This window comes from Pelophylax lessonae (genome assembly GCF_965119305.1).
Source record: "Pelophylax lessonae genome assembly, chromosome: 9".
NCBI classification, from domain to species: domain Eukaryota; kingdom Metazoa; phylum Chordata; class Amphibia; order Anura; family Ranidae; genus Pelophylax; species Pelophylax lessonae.
Window position 1 is genome coordinate 53,576,286 of NC_138776.1, and position 23,064 is coordinate 53,599,349.

Here is a 23,064-nt window from a genome sequence, read left to right on the forward strand (position 1 = left end):
TACTGATTTTAACTTGTAAACAAAAAGTGTCAAAAATAGGCTTGGGGCTAAAGTGGTTAATCCAGGACACATATGAATTACATAGGTTCTGAGGCTAATATAATGCACTTAAGGCACTTAGGCCCCTTTCACACACGGAGTCCGTCAGGCGGACTCTGTTTCTCTAAGCGGGGGATCGACCCACCGATCCCCCGCAGAGATGGAGGAAGTAAATCCCACAGGGGTTACCACCCTCCCTTACTTTATCCAAAATGAAAAACAAAATGTGCCTATACTTCTACTTTAAATTTGTTTTCATGAATTTATAAAACAGTTTTTTGGTCCACAAAAATCTGTAAAATATACAAAGTGGCCCTCATACTAAAAATTTTGGAGACCCCTGCTATAGGCGGTGGTTGGGTGTCAGGAGTGTAATTGGGGGAATTGATGTGTTTTGGAGATGTTCCTGCACATTTGTCACCCCAGAGTCCTTCTGAAATCTCCGTTATATGTTCATGATACCTGTGACAGCGCTATATTGTATACAGGGCTTTTTTTTAAGCGGGAATGCGGGGTAATGCAGTTCCGGAACCTCCAGTCCAAATGTATGCAATGGCAAAGAGGTGCTGGGGCCAGTGGGGTGAGCTGAAGGGCCTATTGATGCTGGCTGCTGGGGGATCTATTGTTGCTGGGGTGAATCTATTGTTGCTGGCTGGCATTTTGTTGTGGGTGGGGCTTTTTTTGAAGTGGAGGATTCATTGTTGCTGGGTGGCTATTGTTGTTTGGAGGGGGGAGTTTATTGATGCAGGGGAGGATTTATTGGGGGGGGGGGCTATTGTTTTAGGGGAGGATTTACTGTTGCTTGGGGGAACTATTTTGCTGGGGGGCTGTTGTTGTTTGGGGGGGAGTCAATTGATGCAGGGGAGGATTTATTGGGGGGGGGCTATTGTTGCAGGGGAGGATTTACTGTTGCTTGGGGGATCTATTTTACTGGGGGGCTATTGTTGTTTGGGTGGGGAGTCTATTGATGCAGGGGAGGATTTATTGGGGGGGGGGGGGGGTGTGCGGCGATTGTTGCAGGGGAGGATTTATTGTTGCAGGGGGCTACTGTTGTTGGGGGTCTATTGTTGCTGATTCCAGGGGATCTATTTTACTGTTTTTTCTATTGTTGCAGAGGGAGATTTATTGCTGCTGGGGGGATCTATTCTTGGGGGCGGGGCTATCTATTGTTGCTGATTCCAGGGGATCTATTTTACTGCTTTTCTAGTTATCATTAACAAATTCCATCCAAATTACCTAGAACCACAACATGATACTTGGTTCTGTATTCTCTAAAAGGGGGGGTAATGGGAGGTGGGCAGAGGGTGGAACCAAAGGACAGCGCTCGGAGGTGGGTAGGGGGTGGAGACAAGGGGTGACCCGGAAGAGGGGAGTACCTGCGCCTATTCTCGGAGAAAAAAAGCCCTGATTGTATATATTGTAACAATGTTTCTGGGTACAGGAAATACATGGGTTCAGTGTACGATCCTCACAATCATGGAAAGATACCTGGTCTAGCGATAAACGTATCAGCGAATCAGTTTTTTCCCAGACAAAGTAAAACAGGATTTGTGCCAACCGTCTTCAATCAATAAATCCCTAACTTGCAAGAGACATTTTCTACAGGAGAAAAGATGCAAAAAAAAATCACAAATTATTTTCTTTTTTTTTTTAATTCTCTCATCAGTGCAGCACATTAGACGAGAGCTGTTGTCTCCTATCTGCAAAGTAGACTACATCTCCCAGAATCCTCCACGGCTTGGCTCCTATTGATGATGTCAGAGCTAAGTTGCCTCCAGGAGAAGGCATGGCTGCTTTAGAGAAGGCTGCAAGACTTCTGTCCCTGAATGGGCTCTTCCCTGTCTACAAACCTAAAGGGCCAACATCGGCCCAGAGCCTGAATGAGCTGAAGATGAAGCTACTAAAAGGTAGAAGGAGGGGGGGTGTATGATTATTTGCTCATTAGGGATGTATATCTTTTTATGTACCTTCCTGAAGGTTCCCTCCACTCCCTATATCTTGCAGTAACAGCAAAATACACAATGCATGTGTTAGTGTGGTGCCTTTAATTTCAGTGATACCCCAACACACTAATATAATGCACTACAACACACAGTGATACCCCAACACACTAATATAATACACTACAACACACAGTGATACCCCAACCCACTAATATAATACACTACAACACACAGTGATACCCCAACACACTAATATAATACACTACAACACACAGTGATACCCCAACACACTAATATAATGCACTACAACACACAGTAATGTGCTTCCCTGCACCACATTGGGGAAGAAGAGCTTTGTCCATTCGTAGCCAATCCAGGGACCTTAATGTGCGTTTATGTAACCCACCATAATGGAAAAGTGTAAGGGGGCCCAAAGGGATTTAATAAAGTGTTCCTATTTATTATACCCCCTAAATGGCTTTTCTTTCTCTCCGGGACATTATTGGTGAGAATCTTGCTCTGTGTTCCCAGGTCTGTAGACCTGCTGTGCCCATTATGAGGGGTTCCCACCATCCCTGTGCTGAGCTCCCAGGTCTGTACACCTGCTGTGCCCATTATGAGGGGTTCCCACCATCCCTGTGCAGAGTTCCCAGGTCTGTACACCTGCTGTGCCCATTATGCGGGGTTCCCACCATCCCTGTGCTGAGTTCCCAGGTCTGCACACCCGCTGTGCCCATTATGAGGGGTTCCCACCATCCCTGTGCTGAGTTCCCAGGTCTGTACACCTGCTGTTCCCATTATGAGAGGTTCTCACCATCCCTGTGCTGATTTTCCTGGTCTGTACACCTGCTGTGCCCATTATGAGGGGTTCCCACCATCCCTGTGCTGAGTTCCCAGGTCTGCACACCTGCTGTGCCCATTATGATGGGTTCCCACCATCCCTGTGCTGAGTTCCCAGGTCTGCACACCTGCTGTGCCTAGTACAGAGATGGCGAGAGCCCCTTATAATAGGCACAGCAGGTGTGCAGACCTGGGAATTCAGCACAGGGATGATGGGAACCCCTCATAATGGGCACAGCAGATGTACAGACCTGGGAACTCAGTACAGAGATGGCGGGAGCCCCTTATGAGTTCCCAGGTCTGTACACCTGCTATGCCCCTTATTAGGGGTTCACACCATCCCTGTGCTGAGTTCCCAGGTCTGTACACCTGCTATGCCCCTTATTAGGGGTTCACACCATCCCGGTGCGGAGTTCCCAGGTCTGCACACCTGCTGTGCCCAACTCCCATTCATACATTCACCTACAAGGGAAAATTTAGACAGGAGCCAACTAACCTACCAGCATGGAGGGTGGAAGAAAACCAGAGTACCCAAATGAAATCCACAAGTTTGGGATTTGAACCAACAACCCTAGTGCTGTTATGGAGAGGTGCTAACCACTTAGCCACTGTTCTGACCCTGATAAAGAACTTGTTTGCGATCGCTTGTGCCACCTTAACCACTTTAGGATCGGCTCATGTAGCTTTACTGCTAAAGAGCATCCTTGTTGCTTTAGATCACGTGTGTGTGTGTATATATATATATATATATACATATTAGTGCTGCACCTAACTGAAAATTCAGCAAACACTTGGCCAAAAACGAAACTAATGGTATAAAATGTATATAATTTTTTTTTTTTTAATAATTGTATAATATTTGACTTTTTTTAATGTCATGAATTTAAATGAATATGAATTTGTCAACCATTATCGGCACCTTTTTGAAGCAGTGTTAAAAATCCCACTTGCTGCATTTTTGGTGCATATTTGGTCAGCACCTCCTTGTTGAAAACGCAGCAAGAAAGGATCAAAAATGCACCCTTGTTGTGTTTTTGATGCATTTTTTGAGTCCCATGACCTATGAAAAACACACAATAAGCGTGGCAAAATCACAACAAAATGGTGGGCGTTTTCGGCACCTCTTTTGCTCTCGACACAATGCTGAACACCTTATTTTCGACCAATAATTTTCAGCACATCACTAGTGTATATATACGTGATCCAGCATTTCCAGGTTAGGGGAGCACATGCTTACACCCGAGGGGGGGGGGGGGGGGGTAAAAACCAGCAGATTGCTTTGTAAAACTACAATACAATAAACATAATGATGATGGTTTGGAAAACACACAGGGTTTTGCAGGTGTGGAGTATATCTGAGAGATGTAAACTTACAACAGAAGAACTCGTCCCTCAAGACTGCACCTAGAACCTAAATATTACCTTTTAAGATGTCTCACACTTTTAAATCTCTGATACCATTAGAGGAGGTTTTGTACTCACTGTGCTTGTCTCCAACTTCCAGAGGCCGGTCTAAAGGAACACAGAAAGAAGAGGAAGCAGACACTGAAACTTGGACATGGCGGAACCCTGGACAGCACCGCCTCCGGTGTGCTGGGTGTGTGATTTTTTTTTTTTTTTTTTTTTTTTTAGGGGGGCATTTTTAAAAAAATTTAGCTAATAATGACCTATGCAGAGTTTGTATATTGTGTATAGAATTATACCCACCTATAGGGGACTTGAGGGCAGGGCCATCTTACAGATTGGGCACGCTGGTGGGGGGGCCCCACCTGCCCAGCGACCCAGTCCGAGCCAAGCATTAGTCCCAATTCCTGTGTGCATCCCACCGCTGAACTTGGCAGGTTGCAAGCGCCTGTGGGCCCTGCGCTGCTGTCAGGCCACTTGGGCCGTGGAAGGGGAGTCCACAACTGCAGGAATGCCTGTCCACCGCCACGGGAACAGGTACACACAGGACAGTCGAGTCTTGACTCCCGTCCGCGTGTGTGTTCACCGGACCCAGCCGCCGAACTTAGAGGTTGTCATTAGCCTGGCACTGTTGTACCAATAAATATTGCCTTATCGATAATTTGTATTTTTATTCTCGTGGGTGATTGTGTGGGCAGGGCCCCAGTACACTGCATTGCCCGGGGGCCTATAATGCTCTTAAGATGGCACTGCTTGAGGGGTGTCTCACTGAGCGTGGAAAAGTCTCAGGTGCCCTCCATTAGGGCTACAGACGGGAAGTGGGCTGTGTGCAGGAAAATGATTTCCTCTCTGGTTTTAAGGTCTGTGTGAAAAGCTTTGGATAGGAGCAGACATTGCCCAGCATCACACTAGATCCAGAATAGGGATGGCTCAGCTTCACTGCCACCAGAGCTAAAGAGAGAGGATGGCAGCTTCCATCTTAAAGCTTTTCACGCAGACTTGTTTCCTCCTTTCCTTTTAGAAGAAACCTGTCTGAATGGAAGGTCTGCCATTGCTGATCACCTCCTGAAAATGCCTGATGTCTGGCTGTAATGTGGATTCTTTGGCTTCTGGTACTTTCAGAGGCTACATTCACACTATGTCGTTTGCAATACTGCAGAAACGCATGTTGCGCTTGTGGTGTCATTCAATGTTAATGGCATCCCAAACATAGCAAAATGTGCAAGTTTTTCACACAAAAAATGTGTTAAGTGCAAAAAGGTGCCTGAACTACTTTGCTGCAAGTAGAGAAGACCATTGGAATGAATGGGCTTCCCTATGTGTGTAACATGCTAAAAAATGTGCATATGTGCGGCATCTGGTGTTCTGACCTTTTGTCATTGTCCAGGGCAGTGAGCCAAGAAGTGCTGGACTCTTGAAGGAGTTGTAAAGTCAAAAGGTTTTTTCTAAATGCCATTTAATGCATTAAGATAAAAAGCCTTTTGTGTGCAGCAGCCCCCCTAATACTTACCTGAGCCCATCTAGATCCAGGGATGTTGTAGGCATGTCCCCCCCCCCCCCCCCCAATTGGCTGAGAGAGCAGTGCGGCACCATTGGCTCCAGCTGCTGTCAATCAAATTCAGCCAATTAGGAGAGAAGGAGGCTGGGTCTGGGCTGAATGGACACAGGGAGTGGTGGCTTGGCTGGGGTGCCCCCATAGCAAGCTGCTTGCTGTGGGGGCACTAAACAGGGGGGAGGGGCCAGGAGCACCGAAGAGGGACCTGAGAAAAGGAGGATCCGAGCTACTCTGTGCAAAACCAACTGCACAGAGGAGGTAGGTATACCATGTTTGTTATTTTTACCTAAAAAGAAAGACTTTACAATCCCTTTAAGTGCCTGCAATACAGTCAGTCACCTAGCATTTTCAGGAAGTCCGCAATGGCAGCCCCTGTCCTTATTCTTTAGACAGGTTCTCTTTTAAACTCTGATAGGCTGTAGAATCTTCCCATGTTTTATGTGGCTCTATGTGTATACAGGGCATTGGTGGATTCCGCTGAATCTTTCCTGATCTCTTTATGCAGTGGTTGGCATCGGAGAAGGGACGAAAATGTTGGGCACCATGCTAGCAGGGAGTAAGGTAAGACGTGTGAGTGGTATTTGTGAGGCTTTAATAATTTTGTTTCTGTTTATGGTTTTTAATTCTTTGTTGACATAGGAGCTACCTTATTTGCTCATTACATATGCAGACTCTACTCCCTGCTTAGTAGTGCTACACAGTGAGTGTGGCTTGCGTATCCTCCCTTTTCATTGCAAATATACCAGATAGGGTCTGTCTGATCTCCAATAGACTCTACAGTCTCTAACCGTGAGAAACACTTACAATGTGCTTGATAGACAGAGTTCTTTGCCCAGGCTTTAGGTTGCATATGAGTGCTCAAGTTTATTGTTTTTCATGACAAACGAGGGACTTTGTATGCAAAAATAACAATGGGATTTAGAAGTGCAGACGTGTGATGTGTGAATTTTATTGACCACTCCACTTGAAGTGAGAATATCAGTTTAGTCCGATTACAGTTCTGGACGGAGCAGCTGCTGCATCTGAAAGGATTGAGCTCCAGGGCAGTCTTTCATCTTTTCCTGTTTTCCATAATCCTTTCCCGTACTTTGTAAAATCCTTTCTGGCTGCTCACAGATGAAAGATGGCGGTTGCCAGGCTTGTGGTCAATTCCTCAGCGCTGCGCTAATGCTGCTGGTCACAGATAATGCGTTACAGGGCAGATGACATAAGCAGCAGGCTATGGCGTGGTGACTTGCAGGAGGGGGGATTTGTTTGTTAAATCTTATATATCCACTATTAAAGTAGAATTATAGGGAAGAAAAACCTATAGCCAGGGGTGGACTGACAACTCATGGGGCCCCCTAGGCAAAAGGAGATCATGGGGTCCCCTCTGTCCCCATCCACACAAGTCACACCCACACAAAGCCACACCTACATATTGCACTGCCCACATTACATGCATTTGTCACAGAATTTCTCTACACTATGTTCAAAATTGAGTGTGAGTGGGGGGGGGGGGGAGTGTGAGATCGGGGGGGAGGAGAGAGCGTGGGGGGGGGAGTGAGAGTGGGGGGGAGAAAGTGAGAGGGGGTGTTTTTAACACATTGCCATGGCTTTAGCAATATAAATAGCCCGGCACTCCTGTTACTAAAGCCATGGCAATTATACATGTGAACTGTACCAAAAATAAAAATCTCAAAGATCTGGTGCTGGGGAGGCTGCTACACACAGAAGGCTTTTTATCTTAATGCATAGAATGTATTAGGATGAAAAACCTTCTGCCTTTCCAACTATTTAAAGCGGAGTTCGGCCTCCCCCTCCAAAAATTTAAAGTCAGCAGCTACACATACTGTATCTGTTGACTTTAATATTAGGACACTTACCTCTCCTGGAATCCAGCGATTGTCGGGTGCTGCCGCCACCTTTGCCAGTAAGGGAACCCGGCAGTGAAGCCCTGCTGGCTTCACGGGCGGGTCCCTACTCTGCATGCGCGAAGCGCTCTGCGCATTCCTATTGGCTCGGCGGCGGAGGAGGGGGCCAAACTTCCAAAGGATGGCGCCGTATCCCAGAAGTGGGGAAGGTACCTGTCAAAAACAGGTACCCCCCCCCGAAAGGTGCCAAATGTGGCATCGGAGGGGGGGAGGAAACAAAAGAACGGAAGTTCCACCTTTGGGTGGAACTCTGCTTTAAGAGCATTGATAATGGACCCTTCCCAAGGGCCGTTGTGAGGCCCTGGCTACGTTACCATTGCCCCAATCAACAAGGAAGTAACAAATGTAAGTAACAAACAAACACTTTGATTTACCTAATGGGATACTTTCAAATTTTTATTTGAAGGGAAAGGTCCACTTTAAAATCAAGTAAAAAAGGTCAAATCCACAAACATATCAAGCTGTGCTTACCCTTCTTAGGTACAAATACAAGAAAGTAAGTAGAGGTGTAATAATCACAGCTTCAATTTATTTATGAATGTTTCCTTTTTTTCATATACTTGATTTTAAAGCGGAAGTAAAGTCTGCTATCTTCATGTGTTTTTTTTTTTTTTTTTTTAATTTAAGGCCCCCCTCCAGGTGGGTTTTGCCAAAATGTACTAGTATGCACAGCATATTACTACATTATGGCAGACTTACCTGTCATATGGTGTCCTCCAGCGCAGCGCTGGGATCGATTTGCTTCCATCTTTTGCCCAGTCTTCCTTCCAGGTCCCTTGCCTTCAGCCGCTCGATAGGCCAGGTCATAATGACGCCACTCCCACTCATGCATAAGGGAGTCACAGCATCCCGGCACAGATTGGGGGCCGATCAGGGCTGTAAATGTTTGCTGAGCTGCGTGACCATGACAGCTGACAAGGCAGAAGGATGCATTTATGGCAGAAGGGACCAATAGGGTCTTTTCTGTAATAAATACACTGGCTGTCAGCCATTTGATTACACATCAACTTTACTTCCACTTTAATGTGTATAAATAAAATGGATTGTTTTATTTATGGAAGCTGGGCAATGGTTGGTTTATGGAAGCTGGGCGATGGTTGGTTATGATTTTGCTTTAATGATCCTTTGAAACAAATCCCTAAAGATGTAGTGACAGACATTAAGCTGTTGGCTCTTGTGTAACACGTGTGGTGGCAGAAGAGTGGGCTTTAATGCTCACAATGCCGCACATATTTGTTGTTGGGTGGCCGCATATTTGTCAGATCTGATTGTCACTGTGATTGGCTGCTGTCTAATACAGGAAACGTCCGCCACCGAGAAGGAAGAGAAAGCTTGTGCAGAGCAAGTGTGTTGTGTTGCTGAACTTTTTGTTTTTAAACCTTACTCACTTCTACCTGAAAGTTATGGAACTTTAGCTGCTGTTGTACTTCTTTTTTTTTTTTTCCCCCCTAAGTCTTTTCTCTTCTCCACTCAGAAATACACAGTGATTGGTGAGCTGGGAAAGGAAACGGATACTCTGGACGCATCAGGGACCATGACCGAAGAGAAACCTTATGGTATGGGCTGCACATTTAAAGTCGTTCTGCTCTGCCATTTAGGCCTGCAGAATATAATCGCCGAATCGATGCATCGCGATGCGACCCTTCGCGATTCTGCATAGATTCGGGGTGACTGCAAAATCGATTAGCTTGACGTCACTTCCGGGGGTGGGCGGCGCTGGCGCTTGATGCGAGTGGAGAGGAGGAGAGCGGAGCCTGCAGAGCAAACTGACCCATGGACTGCCATCTTCCCCAATGGACTGGCCGAGGAGGCCCTGCTTTCCGCCTGTACCGTGCACTGCAAGATATCCGCTACTAGTCCGAGCTCCAAATGCCCGCCATCATGAGGCTCATCACCCGGGACCTGTCCAAGCCCTACTCCATACACCTACCGCTACTTCACCCACAAGTGACTGCAGCTCTGCTTCCTGGTAGGTCGGGGCACTACAGGGCCCAGCATTACTCCTTACCAGGCCCTGCTATAATACAACTAGGGGCACTACAGAGCCCAGCATTCCTCCTTACCAGGGCCTGTTATACTACAACTAGGGGGACTACAGACTCTGTAGTCCCCCTAGTTGTAGTATAACAGGCCCTGGTAAGGAGGAATGCTGGGCTCTGTAGTGCCCCTAGTTGTAGTACAGTAGGCCCTGGTAAGGAGGAATGCTGGGCTCTGTAGTCCCCCTAGTTGTAGTACAGTAGGCCCTGGTAAGGAGGAATGCTGGGCTCTGTACAGAGCCCAGCATTTCTCCTTACCAGAGCCTTTTATACAACTAGGGGGACTACAGAGCCCAGCATTCCTCCTTACCAGAGCCTGCTATACTACAACTGGGGGGACTACAGAGCCCAGCATTCCTCCTTACCAGGGCCTGTTATACTACAACTAGGGGGACTACAGAGTCTGTAGTCCCCCTAGTTGTAGTATAACAGGCCCTGGTAAGGAGGAATGCTGGGCTCTGTAGTCCCCCTAGTTGTAGTACAGTAGGCCCTGGTAAGGAGGAATGCTGGGCTCTGTACAGAGCCCAGCATTCCTCCTTACCAGAGCCTGTTATACAACTAGGGGGACTACAGAGCCCAGCATTCCTCCTTACCAGAGCCTGCTATACTACAACTAGGGGGACTACAGAACCCAGCATTCCTCCTTACCAGGACCTGTTATACTACAACTAGGGGGACTACAGAGCCCAGCATTCCTCCTTACCAGGGCCTACGGTACTACAACTAGCATCAGGTAACTCTTCTAACCTGATGCCCGTGCCTGCCATGATCGGTCTCAGCAGTGCGCAGCATGCCCCAGCCCGCCCGGGTTCCAGCTTCTCCTCATAAGAGACGTCACATGAGTAAATCAACTCTTCATTCATTCTGCATTGCAAGTGTCCTCCTATAACAGCGATTCCAGACTTTAAAATTGGAATGGATCATTAAAGGAGAAGTGGGGAACCCTGCCTAGTGCCTTGTTTGTTCTAAAGGGAATATATGGAGGACCCTATGTGGCCTGCTCTAAAGGGGGATCTATGGTGACCCTGCACTAAAGGGGGATCTATTCCATAGATCCCCCTTTAGAGCAGGGTCCCCATAGATCCCCCTTTAGAGCTCAGTTCCCCTGGATCCCCTTTAGGGCAGGCCCAGGCTCCCCATAGATCCCCCTTTAGAGCAGGGTCCCCATAGATCCCCCTTTAGGGCAGGGTCCCCATAGATCCCCCTTTAGGGCAGGGTCCCCATAGATCCCCCTTTAGGGCAGGGTCCCCATAGATCCCCCTTTAGAAAAGGGTCCCCATAGATCCCCCCTTTAGAAAAGGGTCCCCATAGATCCCCCCTTTAGAAAAGGGTCCCCATAGTAATCGTGATGCATCGCGGAATCGAATATTATCGAATCGCGACCCTAATAATCGTATCGAATCGTGAGGTAAGTGAAGATGCGCAGCCCTACTGCCGTTAGAAAGGGCTGCTGTTAGAAATCACAGGGGCCTTGTACAGCATTTATTTTTTTAACTTATAACGCAGTTGGGTTGGGGGGCTTTCTTGAATGACCTTTGAAACAGAGAGAGGAATTGAGGACACAGCTTCTTCAGTTCCCTTCTTTGTAGCCTCAGCTGCACGGAGGATGAATGAACAGGAGATAGAGGCTCCTGTTTATTCATAAACGGAAGCATAGTAAACACAAATTTACTATACTCGGTTATCAATGGACACGAGCAATCAGTACCGATCACTCACTGTAACCAATTCTGAAAATGAAGTGGCCGGTCAATTATGTATTTACTGGCCCCTCCCCCAGGGGGGGCCTGGACATGCGGGGGAGAATCAGATGTGGGCAGCACATGGAGGGAGAGAGAGAGACAAACAGTGCATTGTTCTTTATCTACTTGCCGCCCACCCACCGTCAAATGACGGTGGAGCAGGGGGGCTCTCGTTCTGGGAGTACTTCATATGACGGTGCCCCAGAACGGCTACTCTCACGCACCCGCGGGGGGTTCGCAGCGTTCCTAGGACACGGCGCAATCCCGATCTTGATGACATGGCTCTTTACCCATATGACCGGCTGTATCCAATCACAGCCGGTCACATGTATATGAGGAAGTGCCGTTTATCTGCGCTCTTCGCCCTCACTCTGTCAGAGTGTATGGCGAAGAGAGCGGATCAGCAGTTCTTCCTCAAAGGGGAGTCTAGGAGAGGTAATCAGTGCACTGATCATCAGTACCCTGATTACAGTAAAGAAAACAATGCCCATTAGTGACACCAATGCCAATCAGTGACATCAATCAGTGCCCAGCAGTGATATCAATCAGTGCGGCATATTGGTGCCTCCTCATCAGTGCACATCAGTGAAGGAAAAAAATTACTTATTTACAAAATTTCCTGACAGAAATTAAGAAAAACTTTTTTTTTTCTTTTTCAAAATCTTCTGTCTTTTTCTTTTTTTCTTTTGATAAAAAAATAAAAAAAAAAAACTGCGCTGATTAAATACCACCAAAAGAAAGCTCTGTCAAAAAAAAAAATGATAAAAATTTAACTTGGGTACAGTGTTTCATGACCGTGCAATTGTCATGACCGCGCAATTGTCATTCAAAGTGTGATGGTGCTGAAAATTGGCCTGGACAGGAAGGGGGTGAAAGTATTGAATTGGTTAATTGTTCTCCCATCCCACCACACTGATCCCCCTGCTGTCTGTGCCCTTCTGTGTGTCTGGGCCAACTACAGAATGCCCGATGACCTATCAGTGGCACTGCATAGGCCTCCCATAGACACTCCTAAACCTTGTGGACAAAGGGCAAGTGGCTATTTCAACACACATTACATAGACATGGTCTGCTGCTGTCACCAAAAGGAAAGCTGTTCTAGGAAGTGCCATGCAGATATCGCTGGAGCGCATTCAGTCCAGAAGTGCCTGCAGGAGATCAGCAGCTCTAAGATGTGACAAGAGATGAAAAAAGGTGAAAACAAGGATTTATGGAAAATAAACATTGCAGCTGTTTAACAGTACAGTGCATATAGCATACTAAATGGCACCCAGTTGGTGTTTACTTCTAGGAGATCAGCAGCACTGAGATTTAACGAAGGCTGAAAAATGGCAAAAAGTAGTTTGTCTTTTAAAAAAAAAAAAGTTTTTTGTATGGAACCAAGCACACTAAATGTCATCCAATATAAGGATTTTTTTAAGGCTTCATGTATACGGGACGATGGAAAACCTCTCTTGTATGATAGAACTTGACAGCTGGTAACCGATGGTCAAAAAGGTCAGTTTTGCCGCGTTTAGGGGCGTTTGCGTTTAGAAGCGTTTTTACATTGTAAAACGGTCAAAAGTGTATCCTTTGAAAACACCTATAAACAAAACGCTTATAAACGCGAGTTACCGTGTTTAGACACGTTTGCGTGCTGTTACAAGCATTTGGTGTTTCAAACGCAAATAAAATTCCATCTCAACGCATTTTTTTTGCTTTAAAAAAATGCTACTAAACTCAACACCCTTTTTAAAGACTTTAAACATCTCAATGTACATGGACTGATAAGATAACATAGAGGAGAGTTCAGGGGCTGCTGAAAAAAAAAAAAACGCCCAACTGCTCCTAAACATCCGTTTATCAGCAGCAGTGTACATGAGGCCTATGTCAGACTTTTTTACTGAGATAGAGATTATACTAGTGATCGACCGATATCGGTTTTTGGTTGCCGACCCCAAACCCCACTTCTGCAATTAAAAGCATTCAAAACGCCAAGTTTGGCTGTTTTAATGCTGTAATTTTTTTTAATCTTGCGCCGAGTACCCAAAAGTGATCTCATTACATCACTTCCGGGTTTTTGCATGGAGACCTGATCAGAGCCGAATCTTTGGCTTCCGTGCAGGCTGGTTACCCGGGCGAAGGCGGGGGGGGGACATCTCCTCCCGCTCCTTGTAATGACAGCCGAGCAGCTTCTCAGCCGCATCGGTTGTCATTACAAGACAGCCGACCGTCAGCTATGGACACCGGTACCGGGGTGATGCCTCTAGCTGCAGGAAAGTACAAGCACTCTGCCGAAATATCGGCAAGGTGGCCAATTCCGATATATCGGGGAAAGTGCATATCGGCCCCGCCGATAATCGGTCTATCCCTAATTAAATAAATAAATAAATTAAATAAATATATAGTAAACTCTTTTGAGCAGCAGGTGCTCAATGAGTTTATAACCAACAGAGGAAGGAGCGTGATGTTGGGACATATCACAACAGACCAATGAATATTACAGAAGTCCCCCCAGTACTAACAAATCAATTAATGTAATTGTTCTCTTTGTTCCCTGCTCACACGTCAATGCTGCCTTTGGGTGGGTTGCACTGTGTTGGGGTTAAAAGGTGAAAATGCTGCATTTTTTCTCTCAGCTCTTATGCAGCTGAGAACAGAGGGTATGTGATCACTTATTAAGAAAGGAGGGGGAGTACTTGTTTTTCTATATCTATACACAAATGTTTTGCTTTTCATTTCTATTTTAAACTGAACAGGTTGTTTTACAAGGTGAGGGTTTACAGTAAGACTTTGATACCAATTAAAGTGTTACTAAACCCAGGAGCCTGCATTCACTATATCTGGTCTTCCACAGTACACACAACATGGAAATACAATTATTTTAGTAAATATAAACTGCTAAACACCTTTTCCTTTTCCCATCAGCAGTATATAGCAGTCTTGTGACTTCTATCAGTGTCTGGTTAAAGCAGTAGGAAGAGTTTTCATTCTCCCAACTGTCCTATGAGGCTGTGGAACCTCTAACCCTCTGTCTCCTCAGTGTTGATTGGCCCTGTGCTGATCACATGCACTCTCCCAGGGGAAAAAAAAAAAAACTCTTTAGCAATATACACCAAACTGAGCAGCAGCATGTCCTCAAGGCTCTGTTTTATCAGAAAATGGTTTGGGGGACTATGGAAGAAGGGGAGGTACAGGGAAGACCGGATCAAACAGCCTTTTTACACAATGTATTAGGTTAACTCCTTAGGTTCCACAGTTAGTAGAACGAGCATGCTTTTCTACATATACAGACTGATTTTACTGTTGTGGTTTTAGTAACACTTTAACTCTTGGTGGCGCAGAGCATGATAAATTCCAACAGAAATTGTCAGAAAAAAACTAATTATATATTGCATCACAATGACCCGAGTTTATAAGGAGCCCTGAGCCACCTACCACTTGTTTAGTTTCTCGGTAGAAATTGTATGCAAACTTCTCAATTATATGTTTTGCTCAAATTGCAACATTTCTGTGACATGTTGCAAATAGGAATTTTCTATTTTTGTCACACGTGTTGCATTGCACATTGCGTGTCATTGTTTAAATTCTAGTAAAAATGTTGCATTCTGCCCTATTTTGATGTTTATCGGGTCCTCTGTGTGACTGCTGATCACTCCAGCACTGGTCATAGGGGAAGCACACAGCAGTTCTGGAGATGTATCCTGAGGCAGCAGGGGGCGCTCTGACTCTAGCCTGCCATAGGAATGAATGTTGTGTGATGCAATTCATTACATCATTGTTTCCCAACCTCAATCCTCAAGGATCCCTAACAGGCCGTGTTTTGGAATTTCCCTTAGATCAAATAGCTGTCATAAATTCCAAGCCAATGGCATTTTTTTAAAGCACCTGTACAAGGTGAAGTAAATCCGGAAAACATGAGCTGTGGATATTTGAGGACTGAGGTTGGGTATCGCTGCGTTGTATGGAAGGACACAGCGATGGGCAACTTCTGGCTGATATGTGCTTTAAAGTAAATCTAAACTTAATCACATCTTTAACATTTTAATGTAATTTAGGGTTCTTTTTAAATCTGAATCCTGCTAGAGAGTCCAAGTTCAGGACCTCCATGGTATGGAGTGACTCTTGTCAATGTTCCTGCATTGTCACCCTGCCACACAGGCTTCCTATTAGGACTATAAGTGGCCATGCTGTCACACAGTACACAGGCTTGGTCTGTTGTCACCATCCATTGGGAAACCTGTCCTGAGAAATGCTATGCAGCCATCGATGGAGTGTATGTAGACATGACTGTAATAAGGCTGCAGGAGGTCAGCAGCACTGAGATGTAACAAATAAAAGAAAGTCCGTAGGGTTCAATATTGAGTTCACTCCTCAAGACATTTTGATATTTGCATAACTCCTCCAAAGATCCAACCTACTGCTTGTATCAGGTCTGAGGGGTCTTGAGAGGAGCACTGAGGTTGGCCCACCCTTTGCAGCTATAACAGCTTTAACTTTTCTGGGAAGGCTGTCCACAAGGTTTAGGAGTGTTTCTATGGGAATGTTTGACCATTCTTCCAGAAGTGCGTTTGTGAGGTCAGGCACTGATTTTGGACGAGAAGGCCTGGCTCACAGTCTTCGCTCTTATTCACCCCAAAGGTGTTCTATGGGCTTGAGGTCAGGACTCTGTGCAGGCCAGTCAAGTTCCTCCACCCCAAACTCACTCATCCCTGTCTTTATGGACTTGCTTTGTGCACTGGTGCGCAGTCATGTTGGAACAGGAAGGGGCCATCCCCAAACTGTTCCCCACAAAGTTGGGAGCATGAAATTTTCCAAAATGTCTTGGTATGCTGACACCCGAGGAATTCCCTTCACTGGAACTGAGGGGCCAAGCCCAACCCCTGAAAAACAACCCCACACCATAATCCCCCCTCCACCAAATGATTTGGACCAGTGCACAAAGCAAGGTCCATAAAGACATGGATGAGCGAGTTTGGGGTGGAGGAACTTGACTGGCCTGCACAGAGTCCTGACCTCAACCCGATAGAACACCTTTGGGATGAATTAGAGTGGAGACTGCAAGCCAGGTCTTCTCCTCCAAAATCAGTGCCTGACTTCACAAATGCGCTTCTGGAAGAATGGTCAAACATTCCCATAGACACACTCCTAAACCTTGTGGACAGCCTTCCCAGAAGAGTTGAAGCTGTTATAGCTGCAAGGGTGAGCCAACTCAATATTGAACCCTACGGACTAAGCCTGGGATGCCATTAAAGTTCATGTGTGTGTAAAGGCAGGCGTCCCAATACTTTTGACAATATAGTGTATCTATCCCCCCACCCCTTTCTCTGTGGGTCTATAAATGTTTATTAATAGTTTTGTTTTCCTCCTGCAGATCACATCACTAGAGAGGACCTGGAGAAGGCGCTGAAGACATTTACAGGAAACATCATGCAGGTCCCTCCACTGTAGGTGTATCTATATATGTAGAACTGTTGAAAAAAAGAAAATAAGGCGCTGAGATTGCTGACTACTTCTGCAAATGCTGGTGGCCTGGCTGTCTTATTAATACTCTGGGTTAAAGAATATATAAACCCAACATTTCATATTCCTGATATGTGCCTGCTGTTCCATGTACTTGTACGAGAAAGTCTCCTGTTCTCTTTTGTGTTGCTTTCTTTGTAATCCCTGGTGTTCCTGCTGGTCCCTCTGTTTTTCTATTAAAAACTGACCACACTAGGCATGAGAGCACAGCGTGGTCAGTGTTCTTGCTCTGCTGAGAACTCAGCCTGCTCTCCTTCAATGATTAGACTTGTGTAAACATGCCTTCCCCCTGCACAGCCATTCACTGGGAAGACCAATGTGGTGTTGTTTCTCCTCCCAGCTTTCGAAGATCCTTATGCAGCTGAAAATGGAGTATGTGATCACTTATTAAAAAAAAAAAAAAAAAAGGGTTCCGATACATTTCCCTGAGCTCTACAGCCACGTTTTTTTCTTTTTAGTACTATTTTTGTAAAGGTAGTTTTCCCTGAAGATGTGTTGATATGTTAATGAATTAAAAAGAAAAAAAAAAGGGGGGGGGTATTTGTTTTGCTTCCAGCAAACCTTCCATTTTCCAATATAAATAAATTGCCGAAACGAATGCAGGACTCACAAACTACTAAACAACTAGCAGGTGCCGAAGATCTGGAAAATAGCATGAGACGAAATAACGTTCTTATAGGTCTCCCAGAGAAAATGGAAGGTCGTGACCCTACAGAATTTATTGAACGCTGGTTCCTTGATATATTTGGCAAAGAAGCCTTCACGCCTCACTTCTCAGTGGAGCTTGCTCACTGAACACCCACTAAACCGTTACCACCGGGTTACCCAACTAGACCCGTGCTGGCGCGCCTGCTTAACTATTGTGACAGCGAGACTATTTTGCATATAGGCCATGAGTGCAGAAATATTCTATATAATGGTGCAAGGGTCTCCTTTCTACCCAGACTGTTTGACTGAGGTGCAGAGGAGTAGGACGAAATTTACATATGTTCGTAAACGCCTACAAGCCACTTATGCCATGCTGTATCCAGCCAGACTCCACATCACTGCTGACGGACAAGCGCATTTCTTCAATTCTGCAGCCTTTGCTTCTGACTGGATTGTAACCCATGAAGCAGATTTGCGACAGCGACCTGATGCAGCTATCGGTGATTGAATGTTACCTACTTTCTGTTCGGATTCCTAGGGAGAGCCTATGTTTACTACTGAGAATCCTCTCTCTACTGTTCTGATTTGGAGGACCTTACAATCCCTGTGGGGTGAGCCGGGGAGATGCAGTTCTACTTTCCTATATGGCTCACATAGTTCCAAGTATGCTATTGTTGTAGGGCACTGAAAGCATTATTGCTCTGTGCTGTGATGCACATATCTTACATGAGAGTTCGCATGGGCACTGTTGATCAAGCAGAGAGCAACAGGCAAATCCGCTGCCTATGGTCCCTATCTGCTGCCCGGATCTTTTCCAGGCCTGTAAAGTTCTGCTCAGACACTGGAAGTCCACTAATCCCCTTTCCCATAAAGAATGGTTACAATGTATGGGAGAAACTCTTGAGACTGGAGAAGTATATCTACCAGCACAGGGGCAGACCCCACAGGTTTGATAGCTTTTGGGGCCCGTAGCTGGACACACCAGGTCTGAGCCCTATGGACTTGGTGTTGGGTAGATCACTAATAGGTTCCTACAGGGCTTAAATTTGCCATCCCTATCTCCTACATCTCTGTCCTCCCTAAATAGCCCCATTACTCCCCAGGAACTTTCTAGAACACTGAATCCGCTTCCTCTAAATAAGTCCCCCACTCCGGACGGGCTGACTAATGAATATTACCGCTCCCTATCAGATTTATTAACCCCACACATAATTAAGCTGTTCTCCACTAATAGGTCGAGGATAATTCATCTACTTAAACACTTTCTGGAAATGGGTTTACTGTTGTTTAAACCGCACTGTGTGTGCTTCAACTGTTTTTAAGGTGACAACAGAGATACTTTTTTTTTCTTTGCTTTTATGCACAAGTGGCGTGGGCTTTTTGCACACGACCTATGTGATGCTATTCATGGATGTTTTCGGCTATATTGTCTGCCGTCTTGGAAACGGTTTATACTACTGATCTGTTTTCTGTTCTTTTTCTCCATATTCTAGTTTGGTGATAATGAGATGCAGTGTCAGAGATTTGGAACTTTTATTTTATTTTTTGTCTTTAAGTTTCTCTGCTCTGAAGAAGGATGGGAAGAGACTCTCCTGCCTGGCCAGAGAAGGAGCCAAAGTGGAAGAAAAGCCGGCCAGACCAGTCACTGTCTATGGACTATCAATAACAGACTTCCAGCCCCCTCTCTTCACACTCGGTAAGATCTCTATCACAGATATCTGAATTAAACCTCTAATCTATCTTTCTGTGCTGCACATAGTGCCAGACATCTGTCCTGCCTCTTCCTCAACAGGAAGCAATCTTCTGTTGATGGCTCTGGTGCCCAACCTGCTACCCAGGGACTGCATGTGCCCCTTTTGGCCCTTAGTGTGCAGCCCTCCCTCACTGAGGATGGTAGTCTGTGTTTTTGGTTCTTACTCAACTAGTAAATTAAAACATTTTTTAGACTTGCTTCTAGTAGCTAAATTGTTTGGTTTATTTATTTCACTTTTTTTTTTTTTTCCCATGATGTCCTTTTCCTTTTTGTCCATTTTTCTTTTCCTAATGGATCTTGCTGAGAGAAATATCGCAAATGTATTTAATGTAATTGTACACAGGCCTACATAAAGAGGGAAGTGAAACGCAGCTTTTTTTTTTTTTTTTCTGACCTGCAAAAATAAAGGCATAATGTGCTAGTATGCATTGTATACCAGCACATTATGTGAAACTTACCTGCCAACGAAGCCCTCATCACCGCTGGAGGCCACATCCAGCTTCCTTCAGGGTCTGCCGACTAGGGATGCACCGATCCGATATTAGGATCGGATATCGGCGCTGATACTGCCAAAATAGCTGGATCGGCGGATCGGTAAAATGAACCGATCCACGGGCCGATACGTTTTTGCTGAGTCCCGGCTCAGCCGTCCCTTACTTCCACGGAGCCGATACTTCCTGTATAGGTCCAGCTCACAGGCGGAGTGATATCAGATGCACTCTACCTGTGAATGGAGGAGCCGTACACAGGAAGTAGTGGTTTGCTCTGTACTGCAGCCGCATGCATATTGTGTATGTGTGTAGTTCCGGATCAGTATCAGCAGATACACTAAGCCAGGTATCGGTATCGGGACTAGAAAAGTCGGATCGGTGCACCCCTACTGCGGACTTTGGCTGTGTGACTTGCTGGAGCTGTGTAATGTCACTCCCGTGCATGCGCGCGGGAGCCGCCGATCACAGGACAGGGTTTTGAAGAAGTGGCCATTCCTTCAGAGAGCATGTGCCGATTACGTCAGCTGCATATACAGTATTTATCTCCTAAACGTGCAGGAGCTATTTACACTACCCATAGGTAAGCCTTTTTATAGGCTTACCTATAGGTGCAAACAATAGATGGAAGTTTATTTCTACTTTAAGCGTACACTTGCACAAGGGCAGATGTTCTGTGCATCTTCTTGCAGGCAGTCCTATTATTGTTGATTGGTACGCAGTGAATGCATAGACACAGCGGCTGCTCCAAATTTGACAGTCATGTGGGTGCAGGTGCATAGGCGTGTATATCGCCAAAAAGACAGTGTACCTTTAAGGGGACAAACCTGCACAGATTTCAAATTGGGAGCAGCAGCTGTGTCTATGCAGCCACTGCGTCCCAATTGATAGGAATATGACTGCTTGTATGGGGTTGCATCGAACACCTGCGCACCACATGTGGGCGAACATGGCCCTTACATTGGCATATGCTTCAATGGAACCATGGCCATAAACCTCTGCAATTCCTATGCAATGTCTGTAGTCTCTGGCCATCTCTTGTGGCATGTCTGCAGTCTTGCACAGCTTTCTGTAGCATTACATTCAGTAAATATTATTGTGGCCCTTTGGTGATGACAGTGGCAGGACTTGAGGTCCCTACATCAAGTTGACCACAAATTATTTAAAGAAAGTCATGTTCTGAAGTTATTATTGTCACATTTACCTGAAAATACCCTTTAATGTGACTCTCACATTTTTGTTTGCTGTTCCGTATTTTCATAATAGAGATTTTTACATTTTCTTTTTTACCAAATTACATGCCTGTTGCTGACCAGCAAATAAAAAGAATGATTTGTTTTGTGTCATTGTTTTCCCCGGTGCACCTCCCTTATTTTCCATTCAGCAGTTTCCGTGCTCTAAAGGAGAAAAAGACGCTCTCCGAATCTTTCAGTCGCTGTATACTTTTATTGATCCACCAGGTACAAGGCAGAGTAACCTGAGCTCTACGTGTTCTCACTTGTACATGGTGGATCAATAAAAGTATACAGCTGCTGAGAAATGTGGAGTGCGGCTCTTTTTTTCCTTTATTTCATGTGTTACTGAGAAGTGGAGATGGGCCCTATGGATGCCACAACCCAGCATTGATGAGTGCTGGAGGTACATATTGAATGCAGATCAGTTTTTTCCTTTGTCTGTATAATATTGGTAATTACCCCCAATAGATAAGACTATATATTGATCTTCAGCTCATCAGTGACTACATTATGAATGTCCCCGTTCCACTTACTTGGCAATGAAGTTCCCAGGCAGGGTTTCTGGGAGGGATTCTTTTCTCTGAATCTCAGAATGGTGGGCACCAGTCACTTTGGTTGTAGATTTGTATTGCACTAGTACATAGAAATCAGGAAGGAAGGTGGAGATAAACATAGGATACCTGCAGATTCTGCTCTTTCTGCACGTCTTCCTAACCTTCTGGGTCTTTCACAGTTGTATGTTGGCTGGATTCTTAAACTTTAATTGGTGGTTGCTTGGTAGCTGAGGTTCTAGTGGTATCTGTCTTAGAATTCAAGGTAGGATAGCTTGGAAAGGTTCCGGTGTTGACTTTCCCACTCAATCTTTCACTCACATCCATATAGGGAACAACTGCACTCTGCTTCTTCTAGGTCAACTGTAGAACATCCATGGTCACCTGTATCTTCAAGGGGTCCCCCAAGGTAGGGAGAATCTTTCAGCACCCCAGGTTCCTAGACCCTAAATTTTGTGATAAGACCAATGTTTGTGTAGCACCCTCCTAGGTAGGTGCTAGGAAAACCATAAGGGAGGCCCTGTCTGCTTATCAGGGGAGCCTGATTGTTCAGCTAGGCTGTCATGTGTTTCCAGGTGTGCCTGTTGAGCTTGGGAGTCTCCCCACTATGTCCAATGAGGGCTCTTATTGGACAGTGGAGGAAACCTGGCCAATAGCACACCAGGGCTTGTATCTACCCCAGAGGGCAGAATCTGCCGCAATGCATCCTGGGATGGGGTATAAGTCTGAGGGGGGGCACATGACAGAGCGTCTTTGGCGGAAAGCAGAGTCCCAGGAGGAGGGTGATGGCTGTCTCTCCTTTCAGCGTGAGGGAAGGTCCTGGGCGGTCGGCTTAGAGGATGGAGGGTTGAGCTGAGCTGCAGAGAAGGAATCCAGTATGCTGTGGACTGAGTGGAGCTGCTGGGCAGAGGTTTCCAGTAAAGCAGTGTCGTGAGAACTGTAAACCGCCCAGGGGTCTGCCTAGGATAGGGGACCACTCCAGAAGGTCAGAGGAATACGGGAGCCAGCTAACCAGTAGAGAAGACTTAGAAAAGGGGGTGCCAGTGTCTAAGCCCTGAAGATAAGAGCGCGCACCCTCTCTCACGCTCGGTGTGGGTTCTGAAGTGTACAAGTGTTCAGCAGTGATAAAGTAGCTACTTCAGCAAGGAGTGCCAAAGGGAACTTCAAAAGGGCTTTGAGTCACAAGGAGGCGATCAGAAGTCAGTTCAGAGTTAATGGGCAGCAGGCCGGCATTAACCGGCGTTGACCGGCATCAAGTCAGCACCAACAAGCATTTTTCAGTTGTCCCTAGCAAATTGTGCATAGTTGAGCCAAAGGAGTATCCCACTCATTCCCTTCTCTCATCCAAGTTCTTAATAAATATAAATACCAAAAGATACTGGACTGGTCATTGTCTCAGCGCTCACACTTGGAGA

General features: G+C 45.8%; 1 protein-coding gene across 1 annotated transcript in view; it reads left to right on the top strand.

Moving 5' to 3' along the window:
• Window positions 1-1,812: 1,812 nt before the first annotated feature.
• The window catches only part of TRUB1 (TruB pseudouridine synthase family member 1), a 39,796-nt gene continuing 18,544 nt past the window's right edge, over window positions 1,813-23,064 (top strand). The window contains exons 1-6 of the mRNA XM_082267956.1: window positions 1,813-1,946; window positions 4,327-4,419; window positions 6,287-6,342; window positions 9,169-9,250; window positions 16,826-16,898; window positions 19,179-19,318. Of these exons, the coding sequence (XP_082124082.1) occupies window positions 1,826-1,946; window positions 4,327-4,419; window positions 6,287-6,342; window positions 9,169-9,250; window positions 16,826-16,898; window positions 19,179-19,318 (565 nt within the window). The 5' untranslated portion in view covers window positions 1,813-1,825. The remainder of the gene's footprint in view (window positions 1,947-4,326; window positions 4,420-6,286; window positions 6,343-9,168; window positions 9,251-16,825; window positions 16,899-19,178; window positions 19,319-23,064) is intronic.